Source organism: Ornithodoros turicata, chromosome 2 (assembly GCF_037126465.1).
Source record: "Ornithodoros turicata isolate Travis chromosome 2, ASM3712646v1, whole genome shotgun sequence".
In the NCBI taxonomy this organism is placed as follows: Eukaryota; Metazoa; Arthropoda; class Arachnida; order Ixodida; family Argasidae; genus Ornithodoros; species Ornithodoros turicata.
This window is the reverse complement of record NC_088202.1, coordinates 141772290-141792969: the sequence shown is the minus strand read 5'-3', so window position 1 is coordinate 141792969 and position 20680 is coordinate 141772290. Positions and strand designations below refer to the sequence as shown.

The following is a 20680-nucleotide window of genomic DNA, read 5'->3' as shown; positions in this document are numbered from 1 at the left end:
AACAGCGTTATAGAGCATCAATATTTCTTTTTTTGCGCCTTTGCTGTTTACCTGCACGTACGCATACTATTAGTAGTTCGCAGGCGACACCCGCATTCTTGCAGGCGGGCAGTCGTAATGTCATTAATCATTAACGCACCTGGCGCGCAGGACAGCTCTACGACGCACCGCGCGCAACAGTTACCTCGCGCATTCACACCACACTCACTCAGAAAACACCACACAAACTCACCCATGCAGGCAGGTCTTCAATTGTCGCTAAAATGGACTGTTTCTCCTGTTCAGCGTTGGTGATGCTGTACCGCAGTTTCTTCTGGTCAATGTAGTTCTTCTGGGCGACATATGATGCCACTCCCATGAGCAGCCAGGCAGGGCTCAGGTTCATCCATCCCATGAAATAGATACTTCCAGCAATAACTACGCCTTTCATGAAGTTGTAAACCAAGGAGCCGACTGTCGTCCGCAGGACGGACTTCTGAATTTTCTTCTCTGCAACATCGTCCGAGGTCATGGCGTGCCGTTTCGTGAAAGTATGCGCTTGTGCAATAACACGGGTGTCGTTGGAGACACAATATAACACAAAGTAGTCTCAGTGCACCGGTGCGATGTCCTGCTACTCAATAGTGTTGAGTCAAAAAGGCAACGCGGTTGAAATGTTGGTCACAAAACACGGAGTGCAAAGCAGCTGCAAGTGCAAGTAAACGAGAACCATAGGTTTTGTAATGGATTGACTTGGCCGGCTTGGCTAGGGGAGGGGCAATGGGAACTAAGGGTTAAAGGTTAAAGTTACGAGATTTAGAACAATAATAAAGTTTAGAAGCTTCATTACCTGAAATATCAAAATATTACGAATACAGAGAATTTCTGACAGCTGAATAGTGGCTATGCTGTGACCTTGTTTATCTTCTATGTATCAATGGTCATCGCTATCTCAGTGTCATGGCGTCCAAAAATTCGTCTGGTGATCAGCTGCTCCAAAATTTATCAATTAATGACGACACTGAGGCAGCCGTACAACATTTGAGCGAAAATTATATACTTATAGACATATGTGCAAATCTAGTTAACAAAAAATACACGAGAGACTTGGACGCTGTTGTGCAGCGAGCGAAAGAAGCTGGCGTTAAAAAGATGATAGTCGTGGGCACTTCTGTGCATACAACGAAAGAAGCACTGAGATTGACACGTATGTTTCCTGGGACGCTGTACTGCGCTGCTGGTAAGTATTTCTGCGACATCTTTTGTTTTGATGCAAAGGACCCTCTTGATCGAAGCAAGGAGTAGTCACGATAGCCGTGCCTGAGGTGTGACCGGTGTGACTCATGTTCAAAGTGCGAGAGTGAGGCCTTCAAACAAACATACGGCGTAGACAGTACTAGACCTCAGCATGACGTCATGAATGCATCAATCAAGTGCCGTGGCTTTTGTCTGCGGGCAACAAAGTTAAGTAGTACAGCCGTGAAATCCGCTTATAACGATTTCGATGAAGATCGTAATATCAGTACATCGTTATATCATTGGTATCATATCGATGCATCGTTATCATATCAGTGTAATATCCGAACTTTGTTCTGTGCATCATCAAGAAAATGGCTCCGCCCAGAAATTAAGTCTTATGTTGACAAACAGATGCAGTGGCACGAACGAGAAAGACCGAAGTGCACATGTTTTTGTTATTTTTTCGAACTATTTTATTTTGAATAAGTGCGCTTAGCACTTATTTGATTGAGAAGCACACACATTTTGGCATATAGTGAGGCTCGAATATATCTGTTGGAATATTTTCATGGGGATTATGTTTTTGTCCAATGTAATAATGATGATGATGATGATGATGCTTTATTCACAATGTGAAATGGAGAAGAGCAGAAAGATACAAAATGTGGCTTAACGAGGCTCTTCCCCTACAACAGTGCAGCAGAGATGCATTATCAATGTTACTCATTAAACATCATCTGTACCATTAACTCTGATAAAAATGCAAGATAATAGTAATAGTAGGGCGAAAAGTAGGTGCGCTAAAAGCGCATTATTCACCTTTACAATGAAATTCATAATACAGTACACAATGAAACTCACAAATACATTTTATAAATATCATATATATATAATATATTAATTATGATGTCTTAACTAACATACAGTAAGGTTTTGAAAAAGAGACAGCACTTCAGACAAATGAAGCCAACTTAACTGGAAAGCGATCTACAGTTTCGTTCTCTCAGAACACATCTGAAAGAGTGCATGGGCATGTTGTCACGTGGTATTTGTTATAATTAAAAAAAAGTACTAGTACAAGCTTTCATTGTGGGCCAGAACAAAAGGCCATACAAAGCATACCTCGTTAGAAACACATTGGTTGGGTGTTTCTTAAGACGCCGTACAACCTGACACCTCGGCCCTTAAGCCAGTATTCTAAATGTTAGCTAATTAGTCTTACATTAACGAATTTGTGACAACAAAAGAAATACCGGGGACTATGATACGCAATTGCTAACAACATGCAGTTGGTTTCGATTAGAGTAGAGAGTTCTGCCTTTTTAAAATCTTGGTGCATTTTAATTAGGAGATCCTGTGTACGAATGTGACGCTGATGCACCCCTTGGTTAAACTGGTGCCATGTGTACAGTATCAGTAGGCTTCCAACTTTTCGAATTTATCCGATAAACTCCCTCCGACGTTTATTTTTGTGTGCAAAAAAATCGGATTCATCCAATAAACTCAGATTTTTTCCAACACCCATGTGTTACGGTTTTGCCGTTTCTTTCTTCCTTTGTCCCCCTTCTTCCACACCTACTTTTCAACCTCAAACTGACCCACAACAACAACAACAACAAAAAAGAAAGGGTCAGAAGTGGTAGCCTCCTTCAGGGTTGCTGGACACATGAATGGTCCAAAAGGAGCAAAGGAGCGTAGTACACACACTCGTCCCATCTGTTCTATGCATCCTCGACCCCAGTAACTCTACTTGGCCCTAGGCACTGGGCTAGTTTGGCATGGAACAGCTCTGTGTTCATCACAGCTGATACTCATTTTAAGCCTTTTAAGCCTGGGCACTGTTCACAATGCCACAGAAACTCATGCTTCCGGAAGACTACGCAAGGAGAACTTCGAGGTTTCGGGAGGTGATAATGATGTTGTCATTTGCAAAGTTTGTCGGACCACCATCAGCTCTGCGACGACTGCGCCAAAATACTCAGAAATCAGTGTATTTCTTTTTCGGACTTTTTAAAATGCAGAAAAAACTGAATTTTGGAAAAGTGGAAAACTCAGATGAAACACCCCCTGAATTTTCCAAAATGAACACTCTGAAAGCTCGGAACCCTAAGTATCAGCCTCGTGTGTCATTTTAAGGGTTATCTCACTTACTAACATACTGTTACGTGGAGTGATACTCAGTCCATTCCACGCAGAACTACAGGTCTGGCTGTTGTTGTTTATCTCGGTTTGTCCCCGCTCAGGAATCCACCCTCACGACGCCAAATCCTGGGAGGACGACACGATCGACACATTACGAGAGACTGCAGCCAATCCTGAATGTGTGGCAATCGGTGAATGTGGCCTCGACTTCAATAAAGACTTCTCACCACGGGATACCCAACTTGAGGTCCTCGAAGCACAAGTGAGCAGCAGATTGATAGAACCTACCTGGAGATTGGAAGGTTAAGAATATGGAGATTTTGATGGATATCCACAGGCTTTGCTCAATTCCTAATCTTAAAACACCTACATATTCTTATACCATGTAGCAGGTTTACATTTGCACAATAGCGTAGACATGCACTGTGGTGTTGCACAGAGTATTGTAAACATGGTTTCGAAACAGCAGCTAATGTCCATGCATATTATGTATTTGTGACTGTGTATTGCACATACTTCATGTATACAAGATCTACATACAAGGTCTGCTACATTAATTTTCATGTCACAATACATGTCTAGGTTGGCATTCAGTGAAATTATGGTTACAGAAAAATATAGTATTAGTACAGGATTAAGTACAGCATTAGTAATCCAGTTATATGATGTAAATTGCAGCCTGACTCTTAAAACGATAAAATGTATGCCTAACTTCTTGAAAACTCCAAGGTGAGAAGGGTAGATTATAGGAGCATCGTTTATCACTACACCTTTCCCTGCTCACAGACTGAAACAACAAATTATCTTATGCTATCTGAATGACCTTATCTGTTGCTATCAAAATAAAGTTACTGTAGAAATCTAACCTAACCTAACCTAACCTAACCTAACCTAAATCTAGTTGTTATGATACTTCGTATAATAATGCGATTATAATAATATAATAATGTTGAAATTAAAAATCAGATCTGCCCGAAATGTGCATAACGATAATATGGGATCTTGCGTGCTTAAATTGATGCAGATGCAACTGTGCATCAGTCATACCTGCGCATAAAGTGACCGTGATGCAGATGCATTAGATGTACTCATCATGCGTTAGCAGCCCAGGCTGTACAAGAGCTTGTGACTATGTACACTTGCACAGCACGAGCCGTTGTCTCATTGCTCATGAATCTGTACAGGTGAACCTCGCGTGTGAATTGAAAAAGCCACTCATACTCCACGAAAGGGAAGCCTTCAACGATATGGTCGCCATCTTGGAAAAGTTCCGGGAACGATTGCCTCCGACGGTGATTCACTGCTTCACTGGTTCGCCCGAGCAAGCAAAGAAGTACGTTAGCTTGGGTCTTTGCCTTGGGATTACTGGTATGTGACTTTTTTTTTTTCTCACTCTACCATTCTGCTGAACATGATAAAACGCAGAGCTTGCAACATGTAGGATGGGTACTGTTAGGTGCACATTTTTGCACAATGTACACTTTTTACAAACTTATTTTCACAATGCGGCCTATTCTGTGCGCGTAGGGTCTCACCCTTTTGGTAAAACACTGTTCACATTTTTCTGCGCCCAGAGAATACCGGCACCAAGAATACAACAAATTCCCTGTACTTGGATGCACAAGTAAATAGCAATGTTGCTAAAATTACAGATGGTTAGTGGCACATGATTTTTATCAGCAGAAACCATTGAGGCACAATACATCAGACCAGTACAACATACATGGCAGTTAAATTATAAAGTGAAAGTAAGATTTAAAATTTAAATAGAATTACTAAATATAAATAATTATTAGTGGAATATTGTGAGGCAGAAATTGATGCTGTGTTTCTCTCAAGCTAGAGCTCACATTCGAGTGGTATTGTAGATTGACCTGTTAGAACCTAACCTGTATAGGAATGTTTGAACCTAAGCTGAACCTAACACACCATGACCGAGCCAGCTTTACAACGTTTAATCCACGTTCAAACAGGATACATCTGGAAAGACAAAGGTGGTCTTCGAGAGGCCCTGGAGAAAGGCCTGGTACCTCTAGACCGCATCCTATTGGAAACGGACTGTCCTTTCATGTGTCCCAATCCTCGTGGCGCAAAACTTACTCCCGAAGTGCGAGGCGCCGTCAGCGCCACCTCCCTTCGACTCCTCGAACGCTACTGCTCCTTCCAGCGGAATGAGCCCTGTTCTCTGCCTGCAACGCTAGAACTGACGGCGGCATTTCTGGGCGTTCCGCCGCAGGACTTGGCCCTCAAGTGCACCTACACAGCACTCAAGATTTTTGGTTTAGACTGAAGGACGTTTTTACAACGTCCTTCTTCTTCTCGTGGGAACGACTCTTACAGTGTATTCACACGAGTGACATCTTCACGGAATATTCTAGTAGAAGAAAAAGCAAGAGCACTGCTTACAGGGGCGAAGTTCCGCCCCTGTGTTACGTGAGCATTCGTACGGTGCGGAATATTGGGAGTGGCGTGCTGCACGTTTAGCAGACGACACCGTCATCGTGTTTTTCTGTCGTCTGCTACGGAATATTTTGTCTGGCTACGGAATATTACGTTTAGCGCTCGCGCTCACGCAGACGCTGACAGCAGAAAGCTATGACGCTTTTCGCATCTTCCGCTTCTGGGGGAAATGTCGCTCGTGCGAATACACGGTTAGAGGGCCCCTCGTGAGAGTGGGAACACTCTGCACAGGGTTGCCTGTTCTTTTCTCCTGAAATTAGGACGTAGCCTTATTGAGAAACGTACAGAATGGTCTTTGAGAGGTGCAACTCGAGACGTGTCCTTTGCTTTTTCCAGTGTCGGGTTGTTGTCATGTACTTTTTTTTGTGTCTTATCTAGGATTTCATTCTGCTGTACTATAGTTGTGTTCAACTTAAGAAGGAAAAGAAATCTAGTCCGCCACCTTTCAAAATATTACCGCGACACAGATAGGATGGCTGGGCACAGAGTGGGCAGAGATCTCACGCTTGCTGTTGGCGCTGTTGGTCCGTATTCGCTGTTAAGACTGGCCACATGACACTGCGCTGTGTGGTGGCGCTGCAGTATTTATCTTGGCGCACTAATGAGTCTCCTTATCAACCAATGGCATATGTAGCTGACGGACTAGATTTCTTTTCTTTCTTAAGTTGAACACGAGTTTAAAGAGATTGAGCCACGATCAAGAAAAAAATGTTCAAAACACCAAAGAAATTTTGCAGCTTTTTGAAGAATTGTTATACCAATAAGCAAAGTAGATGGGGAAGAAAAAAAGGAGGGCAAAGAAAATTCTGTTTTTGCAATTGTGCAGGGTACTTCAGAGTGCTCCGACATGATGGACATAGCTCGAAGATGAGTGAGTAGCACTTTGAACGCCTTGCTTTTATTTTATTTAGAGCCTTCCTTTTTCCTTTGCTGAGTAGTTTCTTGCCTGCATTTCTAGGTTTCCATACAGGGGTCTTGCCCACTAATCAGAACAGCAGTGTCAATACTGTGGTCACTATTAAGTGTTGCAGGCTTGTCCCTGTGTACACCCACACCCCGTGTTCCACGGGGCCCTTGCGTTCCCATGAAACAGTGAAACTGGAAATGAAAAAGTGTTTGGGTTCGCCTGAACCTAGAGCTTTTGCTTGCACAGTGCATACTACTCATGGGTAATCACACATATAGTGAAATACTACGGTGAATCTTTTTGCTGGAAACAACCACACCTGCATTGAATTCAGTCTGTTTCTATAGTGAGGTTACACTAAAACGTCAGGCCTTATGACCTTTTGACCCACAGTCCACCAGCACAAACAGTAAATAAAATAATTAAATTCAGTTCAAATCTTGAGAGTTATCTGGCCTCTTGAAGCTAATCTAAGTTTGTCTATTATGAATGTATATATCTAATATGAGAGTAATCTAACCTACTCTCGGCAGACAATGCAGTATAGTGCCTAAGTCACCTGAATTACCTTTACCTGCAAAACAGGATTTTTTTTTGTGCACGGGCCGAAACCAAAGTCGAATAATAAATGCCCTCCGAAACATACGTTTAGTGATACAGATGTAAAAGACATTGTCGATTGGTGAACTGATATATGATGTGATGATATGATGCCGGTGGATATGATACTCATGTGCTTCTTTGAATACTGTTGAATGTGATGCAGTACTTGCATACAGTGTGACTGTTCTTGACAGAATACCTATGCACTTGCATAACTACCACACATTTTTTACAAAAAAAAAATGTAGTCCTATAAACAGGGTGCGATAATTTGGAGGGGACAAGATATGGATTTCAACCGTCAGGGTACACTTAACTACCATTCCTTTCCAAAGAGTTCGGGTAAGCATTGTTGGAATCTTGAATTAATATGCGGGGAGAAGCAACAACATTGGGCGCCCAAGCTGAGTGTGCCTTAATTATTCGACTACGGTAACATTAGCGTGGTAGAATATCGTTCACCAATGAAGTGGTCGGTGGGCAGACGTTAACAACACCGGCTGCAGTAAGGGCTACACAAACAGACATTTGCATTTCTATGTCATCCTTCCTGCGCTTGGTGTTGTAATTTCAGGGTTTGATGTTTCTCATTGATGACCACATTCTCAAATGCACTGAAGCTTAATCGGACTGTGAAACTTAATTGGATCAGTTCCACATACTTAACTGACAACTCTGAGGAATTTGGAGACAGATCAGTACGTGTGTGTCTCATTACGAATGTCAACTAGCATTATTTGCCTAATACTACTTTACCTGGATTCACCGTGAACTTTCTTACTAATGACATCCATCTCCTGAGTTTTAACGGGCTTTCTCAATATATATATACTCCTTGCAAACTACGGTCTTTACTAGACCGCAGCTAACCTAACAGTGCAATAGAGTGCAGCGAAACCTAAAGCAGCTGCACATATTGCCAAGGTGCTTATCGACATGTCTCCACTTCAGTTCGTGGTGAATTAGTTTTACCTCCCTGCAGCTGGATGAGCTATTCACGGTGCTGATTTTATATGCGTCTATTACTGCATTTGCTGTAGAACTTTTGTCCACCGTAACTTTGGCAAAGTGCCGCGACGCACTTAAAAGATTATTGTTACACTAATCACAAATCAGTCAAATAATTAATCCGCGTTACGCGTTCTGATGGTACAATAACTGATACGTTGCGTACCATCAGTGTGTGCAGCTCTATTTAATGTTGTTAGCGTGAATAGTGGAATAGCTTTTGTGTAAGGCTTTGTCTTTCAAATGGAATGCCAACTTGTGCCTCATATTTATACCTTCTCAAGTGCCTTCTATTTATGAAGTGCTCAAAGTTGATGTTGATGTGCTTGTGTTGTGAAATGTTAATCTCAAGGTTTTGCAGTGTGCCTTTATGTGAGCACATGCAGCTAGCAGACATGATTCAGAAGCTGCAATTTCAGAACATGTCGTAGAACTGCAAAACCTATTCAGTGTGCTGATGTGCCGAGAAAGAGTGAAAGCTTTTATGAAGAACACACATCTTAGAAGAATGTCATCTATTTTTTGTTTGTTGTGCAACAATGTTTGGAAGATTTTATGTCACGTGGCCACGAGTATTTAATGGCTGGTTTAATAAAAACATTCTCCTCGAGAAGATACCTCACATGGATTGTTTTGAAAAAGTAAGAGTGATTAAAAAAATAATTCCCATTTTACAGTTTTTATAGGGCATTGGGGTGCTTTTCATTTCTTCCTTGCACAGCAAGCTTGTCCTCACACATAGGTTCGAGAAAGCGCAAAATGTAGTGCCTGTCCCCGGCACCTCAACTACCACATGCAAAGAGAGATTGAAAACATGTGCTCTTGTTTTTCGTTAATGAGATGAACACATGGAGACATTTATTAAGAGACACGAGACGGATGATGAAGTTCTGAGACAAACACACTGGTGCCTCAGCTAGGAATCATGCTGCAGCGTGCTCGCAGTCCCCAAGATAGCACTTGCAGCAGCAGCAGCAGCATCCCCAGTTTGCACCTGAAACATTTCGGTAATGTCAGTTGGAGGCTATTGTTATGTATAATGTATTTTTACTTTATTTTCATCTTAGATAGGAAGATGCGCGTCCATCAATACAATGACGAACTGACCCAGCAGCTCAGTCACATATTCCATGGTCAACGCTGACAGGATATGCTAATGAAGGAATGTGAATATGGAACACATTTCAGCACTACAGGTTTTCCCGACGATTTTAATCCAAGTGCCAGCTAAATTAATCCATGTGCCGTGCAAATTTTATGGGGCACGGATTAATTTAGTTGGCGCTTGGATTAAAATCGCCGGGAAAACCTGTAGACTCTAATCAACTTGTAGTCAGCAGGCAGGGTTGTTAAGAAAATTTCTTCAAGGGGAAGGGACAAGCTGCAGGGTAGCTGGTGAAGCATGACGATGGAGGAATACCATGAGACATGGAACAAAGAAAAAAATGAGCATGAAGAAGGGCATGAGTTCTTGGGCTTGAAACGTCTTGGAGTACATAATTAAAACATTCTGCAATGATTGAGAACTTGTGTTGTGTCGTTGTCGTCTTCATTCCATGTCTCAGGGTGTTTTATTTATCCATCATCATTCTTCAAGGGGTTAACAGGAACATTCTGCTTGAAAAGGTTCCAGTGAAAATAGGTCAAACTTTGCCATTATTTTTTTCCCCATGGAAAGGGCATTAGCTTCCTTTTCCAGCCAATCTATTTAGCACTTATACAGTCAGAACCGTCTAATAGAAAGGGGACAACAAAATAGTTCTGTACATTCATAAATCAATAAGTACGAATGTAAGCATTAATGTCATTACTAATTAACCATGCTATTTGACGTAGGTAAATAAATTCCCCAAGGCTGTGACAAACACGACCCGTTAATGACAGACGTCTGCAAGACCCGCAAAGTCTGCAAACTGATCACGACGATCTACGCTCTCTATTTAGTAGAGAAATAAATTGGTGAGATCAGCTTGCTTTTTTGTTACGCACCACAAACTATATGGAGCTCCTCCCAGTGTTGTCGAGGCAGACAGGTGTTCAAGGCCTATGCCTCCAATTGCAGCCCAACAACAATGGGTGCTAACATGAGCTCGGCCGGGTTGGGACTGCTCTTTGCGGGAAACTTCGTCATCACTGCAGTCTACTTCCTCGGTGCTGGGAATGTTGGCCACAATGTTCCCTTTTTCGCTATATAGTACTTTTACATGGGATTTTCAAGGGACTGTTTGATATAGAAAATAATTCAAGACATCCATGTTCAATATAATCAGGTTCAACCATATTTAGTACAGTTAGCAGGCGAAGTTACACTGCAACACCACCACAGAAACCTTTTCAATGCAGAGCCTTGGTGTAAAAGGTTTCCCCGTTGGGGGAGAGTTGGTTGCGCTAAGAGGCAGCAAGGTGGCAGCAGGACACAGTTGCATGCTGTGCCGTGTATGCCAAAGGGAGTCTGGCCATTAATGGGACCTGCCTATACCTGAGGCTCCACCCACTATCTGAGGTATCTAGCCAATCACAGGTCGAAATACAGTTGTCTATTATTACATCCATCCAGTACTTATACATCACCCTTATTTACTGTTGAGAGAGTTTACACCAGAGAGAGCCCGTTAAGAGAGTTTACACCAGCCGTGAAAAACTACTTTCAATGCTTTCTGAAACATTTTTCCACAGAAACTACATGTCATGCAGGGTTATAGCAACATAAAATATGAATCATAATAACAGCGTGTGATGACAAGAACACAAAGAAGACAGACAACGCAAGTGGAAAAATGCTGTCTGTCTTCTTTATGCCCTTGTCATTGTGCCCCGCTTTATGATTCACAGGTTCGCACCGACTACCTAACAGAATTTTAGCCTCGGCTGAGTAGTTTGTGCAGCAGATCTCCCTTACCTGAACAATAACGGGCTGAGCTGCAATGGCGGAGCCCTGGGTAACTCCTGGCTGGACAGGGACCCTCGTACCCTGTGGTGTCGTGAAAGGGGGTCGCAAAGTAGGTCCGATGAGGCGAGCGAGGAGGGGGACGACTTCCAGGACGGTGGGGCGGCACTGGAATCACTTTAATGCCCTTCAGCGGTTGCGTCGCCATGACAACCGTCGGAGTAGCTCCTCCGGCAGCTGCTGCCATTACGTACGCGGGACTCGACTTCAGGGCCCCCTGATTTGCTACGAGAGCATTGACAGTGAATGGAATCAGGCTTACAGCTACAAAGAAACAAATCCTTTGTCGAGGAATACAATCTAAAACTGCTCAACAAACATTTTCCCACATTTTGCCATACCATGTTTGAAGGAAGCAAGGCACAAGTGAGCTGGCGCACATTAGTCAATGATCTAAGGCCCCTAATTTTCTGCTGCGGTAAATTGAACTCGTAAATTCCGCGATTTTCTGCAGCTAGAAGGCAACGGCTGCTTGAAGTGGGTACTATTTTATTGGATAATGTGGGTTTCATCGTCACGTTCGTGAAAGGATGCGTTCAGTCGAAGGGTTCCTGTACCTTGGAGCAGTTCGGAGTGTGTGCAGTACACGCTTTTATCCGACACTTATTTGCATCAGACTGCAATACTTCTCCTGAGACACTGCACGCCATCCACATACTGTAGTAACCGTCCACATCACGCCAATCGCGTCCTTCGACCCAATCAGATTTCCGTGAAATTTTGAGTGAAGTGCCACGAAATTTCGAGCAAACTAAGGGATTCCGCAAGATTCTGTGCCAACCAAAAGATTCCGTGATGGATTCCGGATTCTGTGAAATTTCACGGAGTCGCCGAACACCCGGGGCCTTAATGACAACATAAAATGCAAAGATACACAAACACGATGCTTGCTTTGCTGTGCATTCAGCTGTCTTCACTTGAGCAGCACTTTGCGAACTGGCATAAACCACGTAAGTTCCTGCCTCCGATTTAGTGGAGCTTTGGCCTTTGCGCTACACTTGACCATGTGATTGAAAAATCACATGGTCGAGTTGTCTGCGGAAATGTGACACTTTCTACGACGTCCATGCATCGTGGAGCGAACGACGTAAATGGGGTAGCTATAGAATCCGGGGTCTGTCAGAGATATTAATCCGGTGCATACTGGCAAACAACTTTGTCGAGACAGGCTTTGTCACTCAAAATTTGCAACACTGAGCAGATGCCTGTGAAGACCACCTTCACTTTTTTACTTGAATATTTAGTGTGCTTTGCTCCCCTTTACACTGCCCTGTGCCCTTTTTGATCAGTAAAAAACAGTTTGAGTCTGTCCACATAGTCCCTTGGGCTAAAAAAAAAACGGAAAAAAATTACCACCATCACCGTATCTGCCTGCACATGTGGACAAATGAACAAGATGTGAATGTAGTGCCCAGCATTGTTAGTGATCCCAAGGTAATGGCGGGCAGCTGAGACGCCAGTCCAACGTGATTAGGGCCTAACGTTTTAGGGTTATACCCCATTATTCCCGATATGTACCTCCCAATTCAAATTTAAAAAAAAAACAAAACAAAAAACAGGGTTTAGCCCGGTATTTCCCCAAAAGCTGCTGGACCAGGGGGATCCGATGTCATCACAACCAGGGGCAGATTCAGGATTGTTCTGAGAATGGGGTCCAGCCTTGGCCAGCTTGGTAGGTGCACAATCTAGGTCAATCAAGGACTATGTGAAGACAGAAATTGAGGAATGGGGGGACAGGACATCCTGACCCCCCTTCTAGATCCACCCCTGATCACAACTAACACAGAACTTTGGTAACTGTGTTATAAAAGCATAAATATACTCGTACAAACTGTCAAAACAGAGAGCCTGGTGCCTCATAGATGCACTCTCTAAATACTGATACTGAGTGTCTACTGATGTGTCGCGTGTATTACGCAGAGTCAACCAAGTACTTATTCCTGATCCTATCCGATTCAACTAGAACTAGGTTGAATCAGGTTCAGTTCAACCTGACTATCCCCGAATTATTGAAGCAAAATATAACCCGATATTTACCCCCCCCCCCTTTTTTATTTTTTGCTGGAAAACATGACCCGAAAAGCTCGGGCCCTAAACATGATGGATGCTAGCACAGCTGATAGCCATGAAACATAGGAGAGATTACGTACCCAGTACAACAGTGGGTTGCTGTGATGGGCTAGTAAGGATCACCCCTGGAGCCAGAGAGGTACTGGGAGCTCCCGCTTGTACCTTGGCACCTCCAGACGTGACAGCTACAGCAGCCGCGGCGGCGGCCCCTCCAACTGCTATTAGCCGAGGAGTTGGCAGGAATCCACCCGCTGTCGTGGCTCCGATCCGAAGGGTCGGCCGCGGCGTCCCAACAAGGTTACAGACCACCTGAGGCTGACAAACCATCACACTTTGCTACTATGGCAACCTTGTAACGTGTTTAACTGTGCTAAAAAATCCAAAAATCTAATCTCCAATTCCAAAATCTCTGTAGCATTCAGAAAAAATTTAGCCCCCGAATATCTGGATTCGGATAGATAGCCAATGCACATTTTGCTATCACACTTTGCTACCATGGCAACCTTGTAATGTGTTTAACTGTGCTAACAAATCCAAAAAACCAATCTCCAATTCCAAAATCTCTGTAGCATTCAGAAAAAAATATAGCCCTTGAATATCTGGATTCGGATAGATAGACAAACGCATTCTAGGAAAGCTTGCACTCCCTCGTCTGTGAGTAGTCCGTGCCAGTTTGAGCGAATGCCCCAGCTGCTGCAGCAGAATATCGTTTAATTTCCTCCTGTTGGGTCGAGGCGATTCAACGTAGGACAAACACAACACAAGACTCACAATGCTCGGTTGCATGGTTCAAACTGAATTATGGCAGTTGAAGAAAAGGTAGATGCTATGTGAGAATGATGCCACCCGCCACAAGTGTGTTCATCTGTGAATGTGGGTATGACTGGCAACAATGTAAGGGAGAATGTGTTGAGGGTGACTGCATGTCCCCGTGTCTTCTAGCATGGTGTGGCTTGTTGTAATTGGTAGCCCCTCTGACCAGCTATGAGAGGGTGTGGGTTAGAATCCCCTCTGCAGGCGCATTTCTTCAAACACCATCCTTCCTCCTGTTATTCTGTGATGTAGCAGAAGGCACAAGTTCATGCTGCTGTTGTTGCAGCAGCACACAACAAATGTATACTTATGTATACACAACCACATCGAATGTCCACTTAGCTACAAAATTTATTAGTTTAACTTCTAGAATCCCCCCCAAAAAAGGAAGAAAGCTAGTCACAAGCAGGCCCTTGTGTTTTCAGGTTTTACGTCTTGTGTAAATCAGGGGGCAAAAAATCATGTTTTATTTCGAGACCCGTAAAACAGCGTAAAATCGGGCAATGCCGGGTGGAAACTAGAAAAGCACATTTTCTGGCGAAAGCACTTTTCACACTTCAGATAAACATGAGCAACTCTACTGAATGCACAGTGCTTAGTGTCCTCTAGTTCCCGTGGCTGAATTTCGCACTGCAGCAATTTTGTGTTTTTTTGTTGTTTGTTGCACTGTGGGAAGTTCGCGGGGGGTTTTAAGTGACGACGCAAGTGAAAGTGTAAAAATACACCCATGTACACACCTATGTAACGACCACTATGGTTCTTTGGGTTTATAAATAAATACATAAAATAAGCAAATAAAAACAAACAAACAGGTTTTATCCTGAAACACAAGAACCTAGAGTGAACCCTCACTTCGTGAACGTCCAATCTGTGAACTGCCTCGCTTTATGAACAGTTTGCTGAGAAAACCAACCGTATCCTTCTAGTCATTCAAGCCCTCGATTTACGAATTCCCTCATTTTCTGAACATTTTCCCGAGAAACATCTGCTGTTCACAAATCGGGGTTATACATACGAGGTTATACAAACAGTTATGCATAGGGAGCGACCTTTTCAGGCTAAACCCGATTTCGCCCCGTTATTCCCCCCTGAACTGACCTTCGACCAGTTCAGATTAAACCCGATTTCTCCCCGAATTCCAGTCACTATAAAATACTCGAGCGACGTTTTCACTGAAGACAAACGACGGTCGTCACGTGTAACACATGTAAGAATGGGTCACTTATGTTCCCAGCAATACACCCACGTGTCTCAACGCTGTGTCTATGCCTTCGGGGATTACCGCTGGAGGGTCATGATCCCACAAAAAAAAGCAATAAAAGAGAGATTAGGAAAGGACTTAATAGACGAGAGGAGAAACAAAAACACCCGATAACATCCGAAGGCACAATTATTGCCCGATATCTCCCCGAATTGCAGATTTAAAAATAGCGCCATATTTTTTTACCCCCCCCCCCCCCCCGAATCTCAGAAAGGCATTTAACCCGAAAAATTCGCTCCCTAGTTATATACGCAGGGACCAAACAAAATGTTCACCTGAGATCCAGAAACAAGCCGTGCCATGACCGGCTTGCTCTTGGCCTCCTGCTTTATCACGATGGTTTGGAACCCTGTTGTCTTGGCCGCCGACAGCGGATGGCTCTGCTGCTGCTGCTGCACCTGCGGCTGCCTCACGGGATGCTCGCCCTCAACGAGCGGAGCCTGCTGAGCTGCGGGGGGCATCGCTACCGTGGGGAGAGGAGGAGGAGGAGGCAACGGGGGATTTGGCTTGGGCGATACAGTGTCCTCCTTCGCTCTCAGTATCTGCTGAGGCGGGGGCAACCGTTTCACGGGGCTGCCCCCGTTTCCCGACCGGACTGCCTCCGGAGCTGGGGCCGGAGCCGGCGAGTGCTCGGCAATGCTGGCGACGGCAATCGTCGGGGACGCGACGACTGTCGGCATCGCTGCGGTTGGGTTGGCTTGGATGGTGTTTGTGGTAAGTGTGAGGGTGGCTGAGGTGATCGACGGTGACGGTAGAGCCGGCGCGGACGTAGACGCTGCTGGTGGAGTCTTTGGTGCTTCTTTTGATTTATGCTGAGGACCAAGTAAAGAGTGTTCGTAAGAAAAAAAAAAAAAAAAAAGAAGCTCTCCAGTCCCATTTCACAGCTCGGCCATGATTCAGTAATTCAAAGTATGTGCAATAGACGACCTCAGGAAATCTCAGATTGCTGAACTGTTGGAACTTGTATTATCGGAAAGAAGGCGAATGCCTGCAAACTTTTTCGATTTCTTCTTTCTTGGCCCATAGTCCAGGACGTGCCAAGGTCAGCAAGAACGAAACGTGGTGAAGGACCACCCTCCCTTCACCCCCCCTTGACAGTAAGTGCCCAGAATGCAAGCTGTGCGCAAGGAGCACTGAAATTTCCTGAAATCGCCTATTGCAATGTATTATCGTGCAATATATAAGGTTTGTCATTCTCTGTCATTTTTGGTGAGCACACACCAGGTGGTCATGATTTAGTTCAGCAGGACCCAGCACAAGGAACACTGAACGGTAGGAGAGGCATGGGACATGCCATGTCTTGACAAGCATCTTGTTCTCTTGTCTTAGTTCGCTTTCTTGCTGATACTGGCATTGGTAACCAAATACCCTGGCGGTGCACATGAGTGCCCACTCTTGCCAGTGGAATATTCTGTCATCAATGTTTAGCTCTACTAGTAGCACCTGTCCTCTCTATTTCTTCTCTGTTCACTATCCAGTGTTACCTGCACTAGGACCTTCTAACAGCAATGCACCAACTAGTAACTCATGAGCGTTCCCAGCACAGCCGTTTCGTTTGTCAGCTGTTTTGTACTCGTATGAATATGTATAAAATAGGCCATCAGGTAGAAGCACAAAGGTGTAGTAAACATTTTGGCATACTGCTTAACAGTGCCGGATTTACAGTGCTAGGGGCTCCCTCGTGTATTCTATATCTGTCCAATGTGTTAATCGGGGTCAATATGCGCGGATGGAGGACAGATTTTTACCTAGTTTCTGTTTCAGGGATGCAAAACAGATTTTCCATGGACAAAACCTTTACTGGTGGGGACCCCTTTGTGGTGGGGGCCCAGGGGCAAGTGTCCCGTCTGCCCTCCCCTAAATCCGGTACTGCTACTTAAGCATTTTCGTTGTACTGTTGCTGATGATTTGGTCGTCCATAATGCATAAACGACACTCTGGCCATGATTCAGTGCCTTCCATCATATTTATGTCAAGTCCCACCTCGGTTCCCAGCAATGGGCCCCGTACTTGACTTCAGATGGTCCTGCGCAACCCTTACAGTTTTTATAGGTACATTTTACCGTAGTGCCACAATCAATAAACATTCGCATGCTCGCACTTCATTTTAGAGACTTCACATTTCACATGAACAAAGTCCGCCATGGACCCACCTTTTTGCTTTGTTCATTCACAACCCTAGGAGTCTTGTTCTTCTGGATGGCCTTTTTAGCCTTTGCTGCAGCTGCCTGTGCTTGGTGGATTTTCTCTGAGAAAGCAAAAACGCGAGTTTCAAGATGCAAATAGCAAGATACCTCTAGTCGCGCGGAATCGTAAGCTTAAACATAGTAAACCGGCTTTCATTTATTGATCTGCACCCTTGCCACTAATCTTGGAAGGACCCAGAGAGCCATATGCACTAAAGCATAAAATTCGGCCACTGATACAGGCATACATGAACTGCTTTTCCCTGTTTTTATTTTTTGCCCAACATTCTGTTCTTTCACATTATATCGCAAGATATTACTCTGTTTTATAACCTTTGAGATCGAACCATATTTTTACTCCCAATTAAAAAACAAAACAAAACAAAACAGAAGGATCAAAGAACATGGCAAGGACTGTACAAAAAGAGGGACAGAAAGAGACAGACTGTCCCTGTTTCTGTGCGTTCTTTGCCATGTTCAGTACAAACCAACATGTTCTTCACCTTCTTGCAAGGATCAAAGAGTGCAAAAAAAGTGACGATTTCTTTTTTCTTTCACGAGACTGGAAAACATCTGACTTTTGTGATAGGGACGCACAGTAAAACCTCATTAAGTTGAGGCCACATGGACAGTAAAAATTCAAACTGAGCAGGTTACCAAATTAAGTAAATGAAGACAATTGACTAGAATCATAGTTGTATTGAGCAAGGAGAATGGTGTAGAATATCACTTATCCACACCGGCTATGTGCAGCAAGTGGTGTCAGAGAACGACTGACCATTCGTCGAAGCTCGTATATCAGGTACATCGTAGTTGTACGTGCAGTTCACTTCCAAAAAAGTTGAAAAGTTAACGTTAAAGTTAAAAGTTAAAGTTAAAAAGTAAAAGTCAAGTTAAGGCATGTTGTTGAACCTGTTCCATCATTCCATGAATGATGGCTATACAGGGTGTTTCATTGCACTTGTCATAAAATTCTGTTCAGAGACCTACCTGTCTGAACGTTATCGGATCAGCGTTATTTATCTCACGGGAGAATGTGCCATTACTTCTGAGCACTTTTATCAAATTTAATTTGTGACAAATAGAATTTTCGCAATTGAACTCCGAAATTCGCAAAATCTCACTTTTTTTTTACAGGAACAGGAAGCGCATACAGGATCAGCCCCATTCCAGTGCAAAATGCATTCACTACCACGAAGGTAATGGCCGAAAAAAAATTGTGAAAACCGTTCTTTCGCGGTCCGCAAATTGGTGGCCATGCCAACACCACCTAGATACAGAAAGCCTGCTTACTCGTCGACGCGACGCAACAATTAAGAGTCAGCCAATCGGGATTGTGTTTTCAACAGCCATAGCCAATCGCGACCGTGCTTCCAGCGGCCGTGGCCATGGAGAAGACCCACTGTCGTCTGCAAGTTGTAATCAAACGTCCCCGCGTATTAAATGTGAAAACATGGAAATACAAAGCGCAAAGAGGTCTCAATCTTTCTCAAAACTTATTTTCTGGAAAGCGTCTCGTGCTTTTTGTCTAAATATTTAGGTCTGCAGGTTAAAGGTTAGTTGCAATCTCTTGAATTCGCGGGACGGTGAATTGCAGCAGCAGACGAATTCTGACTCTTAACTGAAAGAGGGAGAGGAGGCAATGCGAGGAGGCCATGTACCTGCCCTTTCACTTTCCCTTTTCCAACCTTCTTCTAATAATGGCAACACGATTGTAACGCAAAGTTATCTGAAGGAAACAAGAAGGGGCGGGTGTTCCTTCCGCCTCCATTTTGCATTATTTTGAGGCAGACCTGAGCTGGACCGCCAACTTCTCCAACTCTTCAAAGGAAAACTCTTCTTCGAAAGGAAGCCTTTCACAATTTTTCTTCCCCGCTATTACCTCTGTAGTAGCGAATACATTTTGTGCTGGAATGGGGTAAATCCTGCATGCACTTTCTGTTTCTGTAAAAAAAAAAAAAAAAAGAAGAAAGTCAGGTTGACTCGGCAAATTTTGGAGTTCAACTGGAAAGATTCAATTTCTCGTGAATTAAATCTGATATAAGTGCCCGGAAGTAATAAAAAAAATCTCCCCCGAGATAAATAGCGTCGATCCCATTACATTCAGACAAATAGTTTTTTAAACAAATTTTTATGGCTCGTTAGATGAAACACCCTGTGTGTACATATATTAGGTGGCGCTGGAGGTAGGGGAGATTTCGATCTCCCAGCCAATGACAGGCCCCACTGAGACGAGCAGCAGCTCGCGAAGGAACTGGTTGCGGAAGGACCTCAGTGACTTCGCGGAGCAATTTCTATCCTGCGTTAGTGCCGCGAAGCAACGACGACTTTGGGTGGCGTGCAGATGTGAACAGATGGAGGGAAGACAGCAGAAAGGGGAGGGGGATGCTATCCTGGGCAGACTTCAGGGGGAACATCCAACACTCATCTGGAAAGTCTGCAGGAAATCCCAGGGAAAACCTCAGACAGCACCGCCTACCGGTAGTAGGATTGGAACCCAGCACTTCCCAGTCTTCAGCGTGTCCTTGGCTACTACCAGCGTACAGGTGCTTTTACTGCCTTGGCAATGTCGGTGTTATATATTAGTATTTCTTTTATCACGAAGTCCTGTACTGTGACGTGCCATTATGTCACAGCTGTGGTCATGGCATTACAATGACACAAAGCATAGGTAGAGGCGCTAGCACGTGGGGGGGGCTGCTGCAGTTAACAGCAGGAAACAGGGACAGGCGAGGAGGGTGTGCTTGCTGATTGGCTGCTGCCGGTAAGCGCGTGACTTCCAGCCAGTTGTGCGGAAAATCTTGCGAATTACCTAAGTGGGTCGTGAGGTTCGGGTGCTTAAATTTGTGGGGTTACATTTCAATACCGTATTCCTCCGCTTCAGCCGGCATGCCGCAAACATCCAGCTTCGATGTTTCCAAAAGCTGGTCTCCAGCGGCATGCCGCAAAACTCAAGGTCAGTTTTTTTCGTTGGCGCGATATCCACGCTGACAATTCCTCCTCCATCTCTGGAAACTTGGGTTCCTTCTTTGGCATTTCTTTGATGGATGGCAGGTTCCTTCTCT

At 44.1% G+C, this 20680-nt stretch overlaps 2 protein-coding genes and 1 pseudogene across 2 annotated transcripts in view; 1 reads left to right on the top strand and 2 right to left on the bottom strand.

Moving 5' to 3' along the window:
- Positions 1-731, bottom strand: part of LOC135386246 (extended synaptotagmin-2-like) — a 38827-nt gene extending 38096 nt beyond the window's left edge. The window contains exon 1 of the mRNA XM_064616054.1: positions 233-731. Coding sequence (XP_064472124.1) covers positions 233-511 — 279 coding nt within the window. The 5' untranslated portion in view covers positions 512-731. The remainder of the gene's footprint in view (positions 1-232) is intronic.
- A 186-nt stretch (positions 732-917) lies between these two features.
- LOC135386247 (3'-5' ssDNA/RNA exonuclease TatD-like) lies at positions 918-9021 on the top strand. Its single transcript, XM_064616055.1, has 4 exons — positions 918-1219; positions 3462-3622; positions 4545-4728; positions 5334-9021. The coding sequence occupies exons 1-4, from the start codon at positions 940-942 to the stop codon at positions 5648-5650; spliced, it is 942 nt and encodes a 313-aa protein (XP_064472125.1). The 5' UTR covers positions 918-939; the 3' UTR covers positions 5651-9021.
- A 139-nt stretch (positions 9022-9160) lies between these two features.
- LOC135386245 (nuclear factor related to kappa-B-binding protein-like) overlaps positions 9161-20680 on the bottom strand; it is a 32498-nt pseudogene continuing 20978 nt past the window's right edge.

Excerpts from the sequence above, each read along its gene's own strand:
- LOC135386247 (XM_064616055.1), top strand. The coding sequence starts at position 940 with ATGGCGTCCAAAAATTCGTCTGGTGATCAGCTGCTCCAAAATTTATCA. Across the intron at positions 3,623-4,544 it reads TTGAGGTCCTCGAAGCACAA|GTGAACCTCGCGTGTGAATT; the intron begins GTGAGCAGCAGA and ends GAATCTGTACAG. Across the intron at positions 4,729-5,333 it reads TCTTTGCCTTGGGATTACTG|GATACATCTGGAAAGACAAA; the intron begins GTATGTGACTTT and ends ACGTTCAAACAG.